This window comes from Mustela putorius, unplaced genomic scaffold (assembly GCF_011764305.1).
Source record: "Mustela putorius furo isolate JIRA1106 unplaced genomic scaffold, ASM1176430v1.1 tig00003869_pilon_pilon_pilon, whole genome shotgun sequence".
In the NCBI taxonomy this organism is placed as follows: Eukaryota; Metazoa; Chordata; class Mammalia; order Carnivora; family Mustelidae; genus Mustela; species Mustela putorius.
The window spans coordinates 3,121,524-3,137,198 of record NW_025422021.1 but is presented as its reverse complement, the minus strand read 5'-3'; the positions used below and the strand labels follow the sequence as shown (position 1 = coordinate 3,137,198).

The 15,675-nt window shown below is 38.8% G+C and overlaps 1 protein-coding gene across 12 annotated transcripts in view; it reads right to left on the bottom strand.

Annotated features, from left to right (window-relative positions):
* Nucleotides 1-390: 390 nt before the first annotated feature.
* Nucleotides 391-15,675, bottom strand: part of ZNF385B (zinc finger protein 385B) — a 417,541-nt gene continuing 402,256 nt past the window's right edge. For all 12 annotated transcript variants that reach the window (XM_045066763.1, XM_045066764.1, XM_045066765.1 and 9 more), the window contains 4 exons: nucleotides 5,038-5,283; nucleotides 4,000-4,178; nucleotides 3,331-3,432; nucleotides 391-1,865 (listed from right to left, as the gene is read on the bottom strand). In XM_045066763.1, coding sequence (XP_044922698.1) covers nucleotides 1,647-1,865; nucleotides 3,331-3,432; nucleotides 4,000-4,178; nucleotides 5,038-5,283 — 746 coding nt within the window. In that variant the 3' untranslated portion in view covers nucleotides 391-1,646. The remainder of the gene's footprint in view (nucleotides 1,866-3,330; nucleotides 3,433-3,999; nucleotides 4,179-5,037; nucleotides 5,284-15,675) is intronic.

Genomic DNA, 15,675 nt, shown 5'->3' with positions numbered 1-15,675 from the left:
CTAGAGAAGGTGATGGGGGAGAAGTGGGATAGAAGATCATTAATGCCTCAGACACAAAAGAAAGATGGGCTAGGGATTTAGAAGACTTACAGCAAATTAAAAAAAAAAAAATCAAGAGTCACAAATTTTTATCAGGTTACTACTGTGACTTAGGGCTACACTCACAACGTGAGTTCCTAAGGATTCAGAGGGAAAAGAGCAGTAAAGTCTTGCCTCACGCAGATGCTGTGAACAGTAATGAATAAACATGACAAATGAAAATGCCTCAAATAAGAGCTAAAAATGCTAAATATGTAAGGAGCAATCTCTTCACCTACTGAAAATCGTTCATCAGATGATTTCAAATTGAAGGTGTCTCAGGAGAAAATAACTTTGAAAACACAAACAGAGTTTTGCTTTTTGTACTTTTATTGAAAAGGTACATTTAAAAAAATACACAGACGTTTTACCATTTACAGATTGCAGATATAGATGCTCTAAAAGAGTTCACTCTGTTTTGTTTTATGATATCTCTTGCCCCTGATACCACAAACATTCCAGTCTTGTTGATACCAGTTTAGAAAGGGGGGCACGGGAGCATGACCTGCAACATATTCGGTGAACAGAAAGACAAATTGTTCAGTTATAAATTTTTTTAATCTTCTGTACATTATTGCATTAGGGAGCCACAAAATTATGTAGCATCATTACAAATGAAAACAGGTTAAAAATGAAGAAGATAATAATGTAGAAATACATGGATTCATTGTCTCCTTGCAGAATACGCACAAGAGGTGCAAAAATGTGCAGCCGAGGGAGCTCTTTTTTTCTGGTTGTATACATTTGCTCAGCAACTCAAACTAGTGAGGAAGCTACAAAATAAGTTAAACAAAAGTAGCAAACAGGTAGTAATTATAGCTATGTTATATGGCTTTCTAGTTCTTTTAAATATCACCAAATAAAACCTGAAGTAAAGAAAATACATTACTTTATCATTTGTTCTCTTAAAGAGAAAATTGAAAGCTACTTTGCTTCCTAACATTGACACAGCAACTAAAAATGTTGAATTCAGACAGGAGATACAGAACTAGTACTACACAGGATACAACAGTACTTGGGTCTAAAACAGTACACAATCCCTGTCGACAATAGTACACCAGAAAAGAAAACGTTGTGATCCGTTGGTAAGATGGTATCCACAAGTGAGCACTTGTGGTCATCTAGTTTTGTTCCACACTAGAATGTGCCCCGTTGGATTCCAGAGTTATTTACAGACGTGTGAGGAAGACCCTAGTTTTCAAGTCTGTCAGGAAAATATTCCTTATCGTTTCTAAGCCAGATCACACCCATGGAAAAGGAGTCGGCGAATGGCATATAGATACATTGTTTTGTTTTCTGACCGATACATTTGCAAGAAACCAATTATCTCAGAGACACAGATCGAGTGGGGGAGGGGCGGGGGTAAAGCCTGGGCTGCTCGGGTCCCTAACGGTGGGAGCGGTCCCTAAAAGCACTCTTGAGTCTAGTGCGCTGCTAGTCTTTGGAGTCGGGGCTGGGGTGGTGCGCCGCCTTCGGTGGCCGGGGCAGGTGGGGGGCCGCAACACGGAAGGCGCCCGCCACCGCACCCCGCGGGACCTTGCTCCCGCGGCGGCCCGGGGCGCCGGCCGTCAGTAGGGCGCGAAGAGGATGGAGGCGGGCGTGGCGCGGATGGGCCCGTGGCCGGGCCGCAGCAGCGCGGGGGGGATGGCTGGCGCCTGGAAGAGCGACGTCGACGGCCGGGGCGGCAGCGACAGCGCCGACGACACCGCCGCCGCCGCCGCCAGCGGCGAGGACAGGAAGGCCGGGGCCAAAGGCTTCATCATGTCTTTCTGGAATGCGAGTTTTGCCTGACGGAGGGAGAGAACCGGGGCGGGGTGGGGAGAGGGTTTTGAGTAAGCACCGCGGACGGCTCTTCGCGACCCGCGCGCTCAGAAGTCAGCTTTTAAAAGATCGCGCCTCTCCGAAGTCAAGAAATTATTTTCACTGAGCTGGTTCTCAGAGGCTCGTGGCATAGCTTTGCTTTGATTTGTTTCCGTTTCAACTCTTTTTCTGGGGGTCTTTACCCCTGGGGACTAGGACGCGGCAGGGGGCAGGGGCGGAGCCTCTCTGAGTAGATACTAAAGCTATTTTGTGCCGCTTCTGCTCACAAAGAAAAAGCAAACGTACCGGAGGGTTTCCTGCTTAGATTATGGAGCTCAATTTACAATTCTGACTACTCCTAACCCACAGTGCAGCGAAGGGAGAGGTTTTCTGGGCGGGGGGCGGGGGATGCCTGACTTCCACCTTCTCTCTGAAGAGCTGCGCTGGGTGAGGTAACTGGGGTTCGGGACGTTAGGACCCTGGTAAGCGACATGAAAACAAAGTCAGTGCGCTCCTGTCTCTCTGGCCACTTAAAGACTATTCCCTGAAAAACTGCAGCTAACTCAAGTTTCTGTCGTTGGGAATGATCCTAAGTGTGCTAGAAGTGTTCTCCTTTTAAAGGAATCCCAAGGTGGAATCTTCCTGTGAAGTAAGAAATCAATCCCTAATTTCTCTCTTTTGCAATCAGGAGACGCTTTGCACACTGGATTTGTTTAATGCAGGTAACACCTGCTTGCAGCATCAGATGGAGGCTTTGCAGAAGCTGGGAGCATCGCCTCCAGCTGGCCAATCTCACTTCAACCTCAAATGGAATGCCAGACTGGGCTAAGTCCCAGGGGGATTATGAAATCCATCCATCTAGGTATTTACATGACATCTATTGCTGGCGCCCCTGGGTATTTTTGCAAAGAAACTGAAAACAGCACAAACTGAGAGCAGGTAGGACAGGCTGAATACCAACATGCCTGCTAGACAGGTTAAGAGACAGTAATACAAACACCCACTTTACTTCCCAGAAAAGGGGGGGTTAAAAGGGGAGTGGAGGAGGAGGAGAGGGAGCGTCTCTAGAAGGGAGGGTATTAAATGGATGGAGTTTTGTTTTAGGAAGGCAAGCCCTCTTCCCAGGTTCAACATATTCCAGGATTCCTCAGGATTACTTGTCTTTGTTCCTGAGCCTTTATTTTTCTTTATATGTTAAAGAAGGTAGTCTTTTGAAAAGGTCCTGGTAAAGAATGAGGTATTAACTCTTAAAGAGGTTCAGTTTCTCTTCTCTAAAGCAGCTTGCTTCAAGGTGACCTATAGCAGGGACTACTAAGCCTTCCTTCTAAGCTTCAGTCTGAGAGGGCTATTGAAATTCAAAACCTTTCAGGGCCAGTTAGTCCCCAGGCTCTCCTAACCCACAGTCCTTAAGGGGGACCCAACAAAACAGGTGAGCAGGTGAGGTGAACTTACTGCTAAAATGCTTGGGCTCCGCTGGAGTTTGTTGTAAGGGCTGTATTTCGGCTTCAGTGGTTTCCCTGCAACTCGATCCTTATGCCTTCGGCTAGAAATGTGCTGAAAAAGGTTGGATGCATTAGCTGAATCTAGATGTGAGCTTTACTTTATTCCATGTAAAATGTATTTCCTAAATAGAGGTAGTGGGTTGCTCCATTCCCAGTTCTGGGTCCGCAGGTCCAAGGCGGTGATGGTATGACCACCTTGCTCTCAGCATTCAGACCTGCTCCCCACTCAGTTGTAATGCTTCTCTTCCTCTCCTTTCTCTGGAGTACTTACCCTGTTTGGCTCATTTTTACCATCGTGACTGATGAGTCTGTCTCCCCAACCAGATTTTGGTCTTTGAAAGACGGGCTGAACATCTTGTCTTCCAGAAGTTCCTGCTCCACTGACTACAAACTCCAGGTTGAATGCTGTGCTCACCTAGCCCAGATCTGACGTTTAATAAAGATGCACAAGTATTTGGTACTAACTTTTTCTTCCATAGCACCTGCACATCATATATTGTATACATCGTAGAAAGATTAGTAAATTTATCTGTGAGCATAGTGGGAACCATTATATAGATTAGTTACACACGCCAGTGGTGACCCAAACAACAGTGAATATTAATTCAAGATACATTACCTGCTTGAGTTGAATTTCTGAATTAACATGAACATCACAGATCTCACAATGAAATGTCTTGTTCTGAAGTCCTGAGCCCTTACTGCCATTCTGCATCTTTAACCTTGATCCAGGTCTAGGATAGGACTTAATTGGACCAGCCCCGTTACGAGCTTCAACCATGGTCTTGTGTTTAGAACCTAAGGCAGCAAGAGACATATAATAAGTAAATAGCTATTTAAGAACCGAATAGAATATATGTATAGCTTTGTGTTTTCTTATCCTTGAGAAGTTTATCTTCAGGCTGAATTTCTCATTGCTTTAAAAAAATCATTTTACTGCTGATTATAAACACTTTTTATTTATTATAAACAATCAGGCTGATTATTCAACACATTTTTGTGTAAAAAGGGGGAAACATGAGTATATTATGAAAAAATATGTAAAATATAAAGAAGCATAAAAAAAATAAAGATTACCCTGTATTTTCACCACTCAGAGATAACCATGGTTATCATTTTATTTTTTTCAGGTTTTATTTTGTCTATATACTAAAAATATACATATTTTCAAAACTGGGATCATACTAGTTATATACGCTGAAAATTTCACAGCAAATCATATACTTTTTAAAATAATTACACTTTAATAACTGAGTAATATATTCTCTCTGTTGGATTACTATAGTGTATTCAACATTACCCTACTGAGGGACTTTTAAATTGTTTCCCTTTTCTTCTAAGTGTGATGCAGTGAATTTTGTGCATGGATATTTGTCTTCATCTCTGTCACTTCATCGTAATGAGTTTTGGGAAATATTAGATGCTTTTGAGAAAATCAAGAACAGAGTAAGTTTTATCTCCAATTTGCTTTAAACTTTTGCCTTGCTGCTTCCAAAATTATTGTATCATACTTTTCTTAAAATCACTCCTTTGAATCAAAAAAGCAGAGAAGACAATGAACAAACCTAATGTTTGAACAACAAAAGATATGGTATTCTGCTGGGAAAAGTTGGGTTTTGTTATAAACACTATTTAAATTCAAATGATAGCTGCTAACCTGTGTTGTGTGCCTCTAGCTGTGACAGGGAGTTCACAGCCACTTTGCATAGTGAACAATACAGTAGTTTTTTGGCTTTTTCTTCTTCTGATTCAGAAACAGTACCAGGAGCTCCATTTGTGCTCTTCGAGGGAGAAGTGGCTGCTCCAGGTGGCAAGGGTGCTGTGCCAGATTTGAGGAGATAGGAGCCCCCTTCAGAGCCTGATGGCTGACTGCAACTGTTGACTTTTAGCTTCCCTTTGTCTTCTAAGAGAGATGCAGAGAGATTATATTGAAGCTTCATATATGGTATCAACACGTGGAAAACTGACATAGAGGAATTAACGATAGAAAATGGATTTCCGCATATAGTTTTAATCTCCAGCACAGATTTTAGTTCATTGAACTTGATTGAAAAAGAACTCCATGCCATCAGTTTCCAATATCACCTCACCCCAAGATTATGATGACTTATGAAAAATGACTTTTTGTCCTCCCACTGGTAGCAGGTAATTTTCTGAGATCCTTGAGTTGTAAATTATGCTCCAGGGAAGTTTTTAATGTAGAGGAAAACTAACTTCTTTCCAATACGAGTACATGATATGTTGGTAATGTGAAATAAGTCATTCATCAATGGTAGTTTCATTTGACTATTCATGCTTTCATTATGATATGAATATAAAGTTAAAATTCAATTTTTATACTAAGTTAGCATTTTAACTTTGGGGTTTGGGGATAGAGGTGAAGGAAGAAACATGGTTAATTTTGGTTATGGTTAGTTAAGCTTTTGCTGCTCTTTGAATGGCAAAGCAATGTATTTGAAATAAAAGACGCAAAGACTTCATTCATTATATTTATGCCCGCCAGTCTAAATTCTAAGGTGTTTTTTAATTTTGTTTTGTTTTTTGATAAACTCTACCCCCAACATGGGTCTCAAACTCACAACCCTGAGATCAAGAATCATATGCTCTACCAGCTGAACCAGCCAGGCACCCCTAAAATTTTAAGTTTTAAGTAATGACATTAATCATAAGCACAATATGAGGATTAGCCAAATAATTTATAGACATCTTGGCATTTTGATCATGTAGCTCCTAAATGCTTCTAATTCTCAAGGCCCATGTTGCAAGCTATAAGAAGGCTCAGAGTGACTTTAACAGAATTTTACTCTTCAGGGTCCATTTGCTATTCAAGACAGGTTCTGTTCAGTGGTCCTTTGGGAAAGAAACTGGAACTTCTTAGGCAACAGCCCAATCCATCACACATTTAAGTTGAGTAGAGCTGGTGCTCTCAGAAAATGTCTATTGATGTGTTGATAAACTCTTATTAAGAGGGGAAGGAAATTAAAACTGAAAACGTATTTGTTAATTTCCTAGCTAATTTAGATCTGTGTACCATGGGCCTGGATCACCAAGACGGAAAGAGTAGGGGAACAGCAACACAATAGTGTGTGTCTTTTCTGCAGATGGGGCAAAGCCAAAGGTTTGATATGCATCAAAAATAATGGGAGATCATATTTCTACCAGTTTGATTTCAGGATCAACAGTTGATTTCCATTCCTTTTCCTGCACTGGATACATCCAGGTCAAGACTAGCAGGGATTCTATAGATGAATTCCAGATCTGGATGGGTTTGGAATAAGTAAATGCTCAGGTTCCTTTTTTATCCCTGGGTCTCACAATGTACATTCCTTTTTCAGCAAGTTTATTAAAACTTCAGGATGCCGTGAAGTATGATGGTAAAGATCTTAGACTTTTACTAAACTGACCTTCGTAGTATGAGAGAAGGAAATAAAATCAGTCTTCCTAAATGGTAACAGTAAGTAAATTAGATTGAAGATTGTTTAAGGCTTGGAACTCTCTCATCTCTAAGGATCCTTCACAGTGATTTTACAGTATTACAGAACTCACAGAGCAGTGAAATAATTCAGTAATCTTAACATTTGCCCCTATGGAATTACTTAGTTTTTTGTGATGGAACTCAAGTTATTGCATAGCAAAATCTTTGCTTCAGGCATTTCATAAGATGTTTCAAATAAATTTCACCTAAAGAATCTGACCTGTTTTAGTCATTTACTCATTCTCTCTCTTGTTCGTATTTAATTTATTGTCTCTTATATTGATCTCCCTCATATCCTCTAATATTTATATAGAATGTTAACAATTTACAAAGTGCAATCACTTACATTATCTTATAATCTCTCAAAACAAACTTGTGAAATAGGTAAGATTGAAAATAATTATTCCCATCTTAAAGATAAGAAAACTCAGGCTCCTCAAAATTGAATAATGTCCTGTAGATTAGTAGGTGGCATAAATGAGCATGATGTTTTCTCTAACTGTTCATCTTCCTGTACAAAGGGTGGACTTCATATGGCATTAACATTATAAAAGGCATAGAGTAGTCACTGCAGATGTGGTAAAGCTGTTGTTTTCTTTAGTTTTAAAGCATATTTGCCTTAAATGAAAATATCTAGCCTATTCAATAATCATCTGATTCAGAGAAGATGGACAGAATTATCTTTTTCTCTCTATTCTTATTTAAGAAAAATTAAACATTTCCTTTCCATATCTTTTTTTCAAAAGAGGTCATTTATTCATTAACAAATGCATGTTAACAAGATGCTAGATGCTGACAATGTGCTAGACACGGAAGAGAATAGTGACTAAAGTGGGTATAGACTAAGAAAATAGAAGTATAGCACGGAAAATGAGACAGTCATTCAGAGATCTCTAATTTATGACAGAAACTGGTAAGAGGCATGGGAGCATGGAGGAGGAAATAATTAATTCTGGTTAGGTAAAAAGAGACATTCTTCATAAATGAAGTTATATTTTGGCCAGGTTTTGAAGGTCAGCTTTAGAGAAGCATAGGAGGAGGTGACGAGTAGAAAGTGAACGGTTGGAGGTGGAAACACGAGGAAATGCTTAGGTGTTAGAAAGGGTGAGGGTTGCTTATTGAATACCTGCTAGCTCAGCATAGGTGATGGCAACAGGTATAATGAGAGATATTATTATAAAGGTGAGTTGAATCAGAAGGTGGACAATATCTTAAAACTCTTAAGATGGATAACAAGGGAAGCATTTTCCTTTAAAAATATTAAGTGATATGGTATGTTTACATAAATTATGTTTTACTTTTTATCCTCTAGATAGGCCAGAGTCATAATCTCTGTGAATACAGGGCTAAATTTTGACCTTGAAGATGTGTAAATGGTTCCATCATATTCGGGGAATTCTGCCATTGGATTGATACCAGGTAGTCAGTAAAGCAGATTCTAAAATCACCAATGCAATAATGTATTTGAACTTTGGAATTCTTTCCAGATGTATAAATTTATAAGCTTCAAAGCCAAATTTTTTAAATTTCTCTTTTAATTGTTTTATATTGTTATCAAAATCCATCCTGTTATTTTTGTTTCTTTTGGCATTTTTTAAAAGCCTCCTTATTTTGTGTATTTGAAAGTTTAATGAATGTACTGTTTACTTCTGTTTCTTTTAATAAAGATACATGTCATCTGGAACTTCTGGTTCATGTGAATTCCATTTTCAAGTACCCCACCTAGTGTTAATTAGCAGGTCTTCTGACAGCCTTCATTATTTTCTGATTACTCAAATGCCTTCAGGTTTTATCCTACAAGACTTTGAAGCAAAATTTGCTTAGCTATATCAGAACTGCCCTTTAAAACAAATATCTGTAATTTATGCCTCCAAGCGAATTTAATTCTTCAAAGTATCTGTCCTGGAAGGTTCCACGTTGATTTACTTATTTTCCAAAGTTCTAAGCATTTTGAAAACCTCCCATTTTAGAACTGTTTTCATATCTAATCAATAAACCAAAATCAAAACTTATTTGTCACAGCTATTTTTTACTCCAAAACTTTACCCCGTTTAACCCACCTGTTCATCAAACTTAGCACTCTATTCCTCAGACACAGCTTCAGAGGACTAATGAGCTAACACAGAAGATGAAGAGAACATGCCAGGGGTTCTGGAAGCAGCTTTCAGAAACTAATCCTGTGGGTAACTAGAAGACTGATGTCCATCTGTATGTCTTAATTTAAAAAACAATCAAAGAAATACTATAACTACATTGTAGATCTTATAGTTTGAAGTAGAACTTTGGAAGCTATAACCAGTTTTTATGATTCCACTTACAAAGTTTACTCTTCAGTTTAATGTTACTAAGCTTTTTCTAACTGGGTTTCAATGGTTTAATAACAGATACATATGTTATATAAAAAATTTGTGTTCAGTGTAGAAAATAAAGTTAGACAAACATTTTTAAAAAAATCACCCATGATTCCATCGCCTAAAATAACTTTTTTCTGTAAAGCACCAGATGGTAAAAATATATTAAACTTTGTAGGTCATACTGTTTCTGTTGCAACTATTAAGCTTTGCCATTATAGCAGGAAAGCAGCGACCAACATGGCTGTGATCTAATAAAACTTTATTTACAGAAATAGGCAGGAGGCTACCTATTTATGTTTAGCCCACAGGTAGTACTTTGCCAACGTTTGACCTAGATTATTATAATGATAACTTACTTCACACTATTTAAACAATAATATATGTGAATAGACAGAAAAGGTGAATAGATATATATGAATAGATGGAAACATGAGGACACTAATATTTTTCAATTAGCAATAAATCAATATCTTTTCAGGTCAGTAAATGCAGAGTTGGATCATGATTTATAACAAATGATATTTACTTATATGGGTGTACTATAATTTATTCAACTAATCTTCTTTGATATTTAGGTTATTTCTGGTTTGCACTTTTACCATGTTAAAGATACCAAAAGGCAGTTTGGTTGCCTCAGAATGAAGGACACAAGCCCAAACTGAAAGCAATTGGCATCAAGTATCTCAGCATCTTAGAATAAGTCCCCAGGGAAACCCTCAGACACAAACGTGTAGCATTTCTATGAGGTAGTAGAACTTATCCTGTTACCAACATCCTATCACTCACTTCCTAGATTATCTAAGGATCAGAGGACTCACTGACATCATGAGCTTCTGTCCTGATTGGATGCTCCTCAATCTAGCCAAAGTAGTAAAACCAGAAGTACATGTAAGAAAGGACACTGGCATTTCATTTTTCAGTCTGGCAAGTTCGGATGTTAGTTATCTGCCCCTCATACCAGTAGGGAAAGTAGGGAAAAGGAAGGTTGGGGACAGATGAGCTGGACCCAAAATGGTCAGAAGTTGAGGGACCTATAATCTCACTTTGGCATATCAAGGTTGAATGAGTTTTCTTTGGGTCAATAGGACGTCTTGAAGGGCAGTCAGGCTTAATCCCTGTTACTGATAACTGACAAGAAGGCTGAGCATCAGGACCCTGGCAGCAAGAGGCAGAGGAGTGGACTTCTCTGGTGGCGGGACCTACAGAAGGACTAGAAGAACCACATGAAGACCTTACACATGGTCCTCCCGAGAGAGGAAGCGTCTGGACACCTACCATGCAGAGGGCATCAATGACTGTCATTAAGTACAAAAACATTTGTCCTTTCTTCTTTAGTTCCTACTCCTATCTGTAACAATTGGAAAGGGCAAGCACTAGAAATTATAGGATGGGGAAGAAGGGAAGAGTAGACAATGCCCCTTCCCATGGCCCAAGCTGAGACAGGAAGAAGGAAGTGCTCAGTTGGATAAGAGCTTTAGGTTTCAGTAAGACCAGACTTTCTGATATCTGATGTCTTTGACGAATGAAAAAGGGACAGTCAACAGAGGAAACAGGCAATCATGTTTACTCCACTGAATTCATAAATTCAGTAAGCTGGTTTTATAAATAGCATTGTATATAAACATCTCTGTATACTTGCCTAATAATTTCCTCAGGACCTAAACTCTGAAGGGGAATTACTGGCACAAAGGGCACATATGTTTTTGAACTTGTGATGCACATTGCCAAATTGTGCCCCAGAATGGTTACACAATACTCTCAAAGCTCTCTGTCCTAGAGTGTGCCAGCTTCTCTGTATCTTTATCAGCTGAAGTATCCATTGCCTTTGCCAATCTGACAGATGAAATATAATAACTCATTACTAATTTGATTTGCATTTTTATATCGAAAGGGTTGAATATCTTTTCATAGGATTAATGATGATTTGTGTTTCAAAGTGATATTTTTTTAAAAAATTTCTTAATTCTGAAAAGGAGCAAACTTTTGAACTAAATGCGTTTTTGACAGTTAAAAAAATTTTACCCATAGTAAGAAGTAAACTTTACCATAATAACAAGCTTTCTTTTACACACAACTAGTACTGTTGTTTGAAGCATGGTTCTTAGAAGCTGAATTCTGAGCCTCAGTACTATTTAGGGAAGTATGCTTTTATGTAAAGCAACAAACTGGCCTAATGATTACTCCAGGAAGTTTTTTTTTTTTTTTTTTTTTTTTTTTTTAATTTTTTATTTTTGATAAACATATATTTTTATCCCCAGGGGTACAGGTCTGTGAATCAACAGGTTTACACACTTCACAGCACTCACCAAATCACATACCCTCCCCAATGTCCATAATCCCACCCCCTTCTCCCAAACCCCCTGCCCCCGGCAACCCTCAGTTTGTTTTGTGAGATTAAGAGTCACTTATGGTTTGTCTCCCTCCCAATCCCATCTTGTTTCATTTATTCTTCTTCTACCCACTTAAGCCTCCATGTTGTATCACCACTTCCTCATATCAGGGAGATCATATGATAGTTGTCTTTCTCTGCTTGAAATAAATTTCTCTTGCGAAATAAGCTAAGCATGATACGCTCTAGTTCCATCCATGTTGTCGCAAATGGCAAGATTTCATTTCTTTTGATGGCTGCATAGTATTCCATTGTGTATATATACCACATCTTCTTGATCCATTCATCTGTTGATGGACATCTAGGTTCTTTCCATAGTTTGGCTATTGTGGACATTGCTGCTATAAACATTCGGGTGCATGTGCCCCTTTGGATCACTACATTTGTATCTTTAGGGTAAATACCCAATAGTGCAATTGCTGGGTCATAGGGCAGTTCTATTTTCAACATTTTGAGGAACCGCCATGCTGTTTTCCAGAGTGGCTGCACCAGCTTGCATTCCCACCAACAGTGTAGGAGGGTTCCCCTTTCTCCGCATCCTCGCCAGCATCTGTCATTTCCTGACTTGTTGATTTTAGCCATTCTGACTGGTGTGAGGTGATATCGCATTGTGGTTTTGATTTGTATTTCCCTGATGCCGAGTGATATGGAGCACTTTTTCATGTGTCTGTTCGCCATCTGGATGTCTTCTTTGCAGAAATGTCTGTTCATGTCCTCTGCCCATTTCTTGATTGGATTATTTGTTCTTTGGGTGTTGAGTTTGCTAAGTTCTTTATAGATTCTGGACACTAGTCCTTTATCTGATATGTCGTTTGCAAATATCTTCTCCCATTCTGTCAGTTGTCTTTTGATTTTGTTAACTGTTTCCTTTGCTGTGCAAAAGCTTTTGATCTTGATGAAATCCCAGTAGTTCATTTTTTCCCTTGCTTCCCTTGCCTTTGGCGTTGTTCCTAGGAAGATGTTGCTGCGGCAGAGGTCGAAGAGGTTGCTGCCCGTGTTCTCAAGGATTTTGATGGATTCCTTTCGTACATTGAGGTCCTTCATCCATTTTGAGTCTATTTTTGTGTGTGGTGTAAGGAAATGGTCCAATTTCATTTTTCTGCATGTGGCTGTCCAATTTTCCCAGCACCATTTATTGAAAAGGCTGTCTTTTTTCCATTGGACATTCTTTCCTGCTTTGTCGAAGATTAGTTGACCATAGATTTGAGGGTCTATTTCTGGGCTCTCTATTCTGTTCCATTGATCTATGTGTCTGTTTTTGTGCCAGTACCATGCTGTCTTGATGATGACAGCTTTGTAATAGAGCTTGAAGTCCGGAATTGTGATGCCACCAACGTTGGCTTTCTTTTTCAATATCCCTTTGGCTATTCGAGGTCTTTTCTGGTTCCATATAAATTTTAGAATTATTTGTTCCATTTCTTTGAAAAAGATGGATGGTACTTTGATAGGAATTGCATTAAATGTGTAGATTGCTTTAGGTAGCATAGACATTTTCACAATATTTATTCTTCCAATCCAGGAGCATGGAACGTTTTTCCATTTCTTTGTGTCTTCCTCAATTTCTTTCATGAGTACTTTATAGTTTTCTGAGTATAGATTCTGTGTCTCTTTGGTTAGGTTTATTCCTAGGTATCTTATGGTTTTGGATGCAATTGTAAATGGGATTGACTCCTTAATATCTCTTTCTTCTGTCTTGCTGTTGGTGTAGAGAAATGCAACTGATTTCTGTGCATTGATTTTATATCCTGACACTTTACTGAATTCCTGTATAAGTTCTAGCAGTTTTGGAGTGGAGTCTTTTGGGTTTTCCACATATAGTATCATATCATCTGCGAAGAGTGATAATTTGACTTCTTCTTTGCCGATTTGGATGCCTTTAATTTCCTTTTGTTGTCTGATTGCTGAGGCTAGGACCTCTAGTACGATGTTGAATAGCAGTGGTGATAATGGACATCCCTGCCGTGTTCCTGACCTTAGCGGAAAAGCTTTCAGTTTTTCTCCATTGAGAATGATATTTGCGGTGGGTTTTTCATAGATGGCTTTGATGATATTGAGGTATGTGCCCTCTATCCCTACACTTTGAAGAGTTTTGATCAGGAAGGGATGTTGTACTTTGTCAAATGCTTTTTCAGCATCTATTGAGAGTATCATATGGTTCTTGTTCTTACTTTTATTGATGTGTTGTATCACATTGACTGATTTGCGGATGTTGAACCAACCTTGCAGCCCTGGAATAAATCCCACTTGGTCGTGGTGAATAATCTTTTTAATGTACTGTTGAATCCTATTGGCTAGTATTTTGTTGAGTATTTTCGCATCTGTGTTCATCAAGGATATCGGTCTATAGCTCTCTTTTTTGGTGGGATCCTTGTCTGGTTTTGGGATCAAGGTGATGCTGGCCTCATAAAATGAGTTTGGAAGTTTTCCTTCCATTTCTATTTTTTGGAACAGTTTCAGGAGAATAGGAATTAGTTCTTCTTTAAATGTTTGGTAGAATTCCCCCGGGAAGCCGTCTGGCCCTGGGCTTTTGTTTGTTTGGAGATTTTTAATGACTGTTTCAATCTCCTTACTGGTTATGGGTCTGTTCAGGCTTTCTATTTCTTCCTGGTTCAGTTGTGGTAGTTTATATGTTTCTAGGAATGCATCCATTTCTTCCAGATTGTCAAATTTATTGCCGTAGAGTTGCTCATAGTATGTTCTTATAATAGTTTGTATTTCTTTGGTGTTAGTTGTGATCTCTCCTCTTTCATTCATGATTTTATTTATTTGGGTCCTTTCTCTTTTCTTTTGATAAGTCGGGCCAGGGGTTTATCAATTTTATTAATTCTTTCAAAGAACCAGCTCCTAGTTTCGTTGATTTGTTCTATTGTTTTTTTTGCTTTCTATTTCATTGATTTCTGCTCTGATCTTTATGATTTCTCTTCTCCTGCTGGGCTTAGGGTTTCTTTCTTGTTCTTTCTCCAGCTCCTTTAGGTGTAGGGTTAGGTTGTGTACCTGAGACCTTTCTTGTTTCTTGAGAAAGGCTTGTACCGCTATATATTTTTCCTCTCAGGACTGCCTTTGTTGTGTCCCACAGATTTTTTGAACCGTTGTGTTTTCATTATCATTTGTTTCCATGATTTTTTTCAATTCTTCTTTAATTTCCCGGTTGACCCATTCATTCTTTAGAAGGATACTGTTTAGTCTCCATGTATTTGGGTTCTTTCCAAACTTCCTTTTGTGGTTGAGTTCTAGCTTTAGAGCATTGTGGTCTGAAAATATGCAGGGAATGATCCCAATCTTTTGATACCGGTTGAGTCCTGATTTAGGACCGAGGATGTGATCTATTCTGGAGAATGTTCCATGTGCACTAGAGAAGAATGTGTATTCTGTTGCTTTGGGATGAAATATTCTGAATATATCTGTGATGTCCATCTGGTCCAATGTGTCATTTAAGGCCTTTATATCCTTGCTGATCTTTTGCTTGGATGACCTGTCCATTTTAGTGAGGGGAGTGTTAAAGTCCCCTACTATCATTGTATTATTGTTGATGTGTTTCTTTGATTTTGTTATTAACTGGTTTATATAGTTGGCTGCTCCCACATTGGGGGCATAGATATTTAAAATTGTTAAATCTTCTTGTTGGACAGACCCTTTGAGTATGATATAGTGTCCTTCCTCATCTCTTATTATAGTCTTTGGCTTAAAATCTAATTGATCTGATATAAGGATTGCCACTCCTGCTTTCTTCTGATGTCCATTAGCATGGTAAATTCTTTTCCACCCCCTCACTTTAAATCTGGAGGTGTCTTCGGGCTTAAAATGTGTTTCTTGGAGGCAACATATAGATGGGTTTTGTTTTTTTATCCATTCTGATACCCTGTGTCTTTTGACAGGGGCATTTAGCCCATTCACATTCAGGGTAACTATTGAGAGATATGAATTTAGTGCCATTGTATTGCCTGTAAGGTGACTGTTACTGTATATGGTCTCTGTTCCTTTCTGATCTACCACTTGTAGGCTCTCTCTTTGCTTAGAGGACCCCTTTCAAGATTTCCTGTAGAGCTGGTTTGGTATTTGCAAATTCTTTCAGTTGTT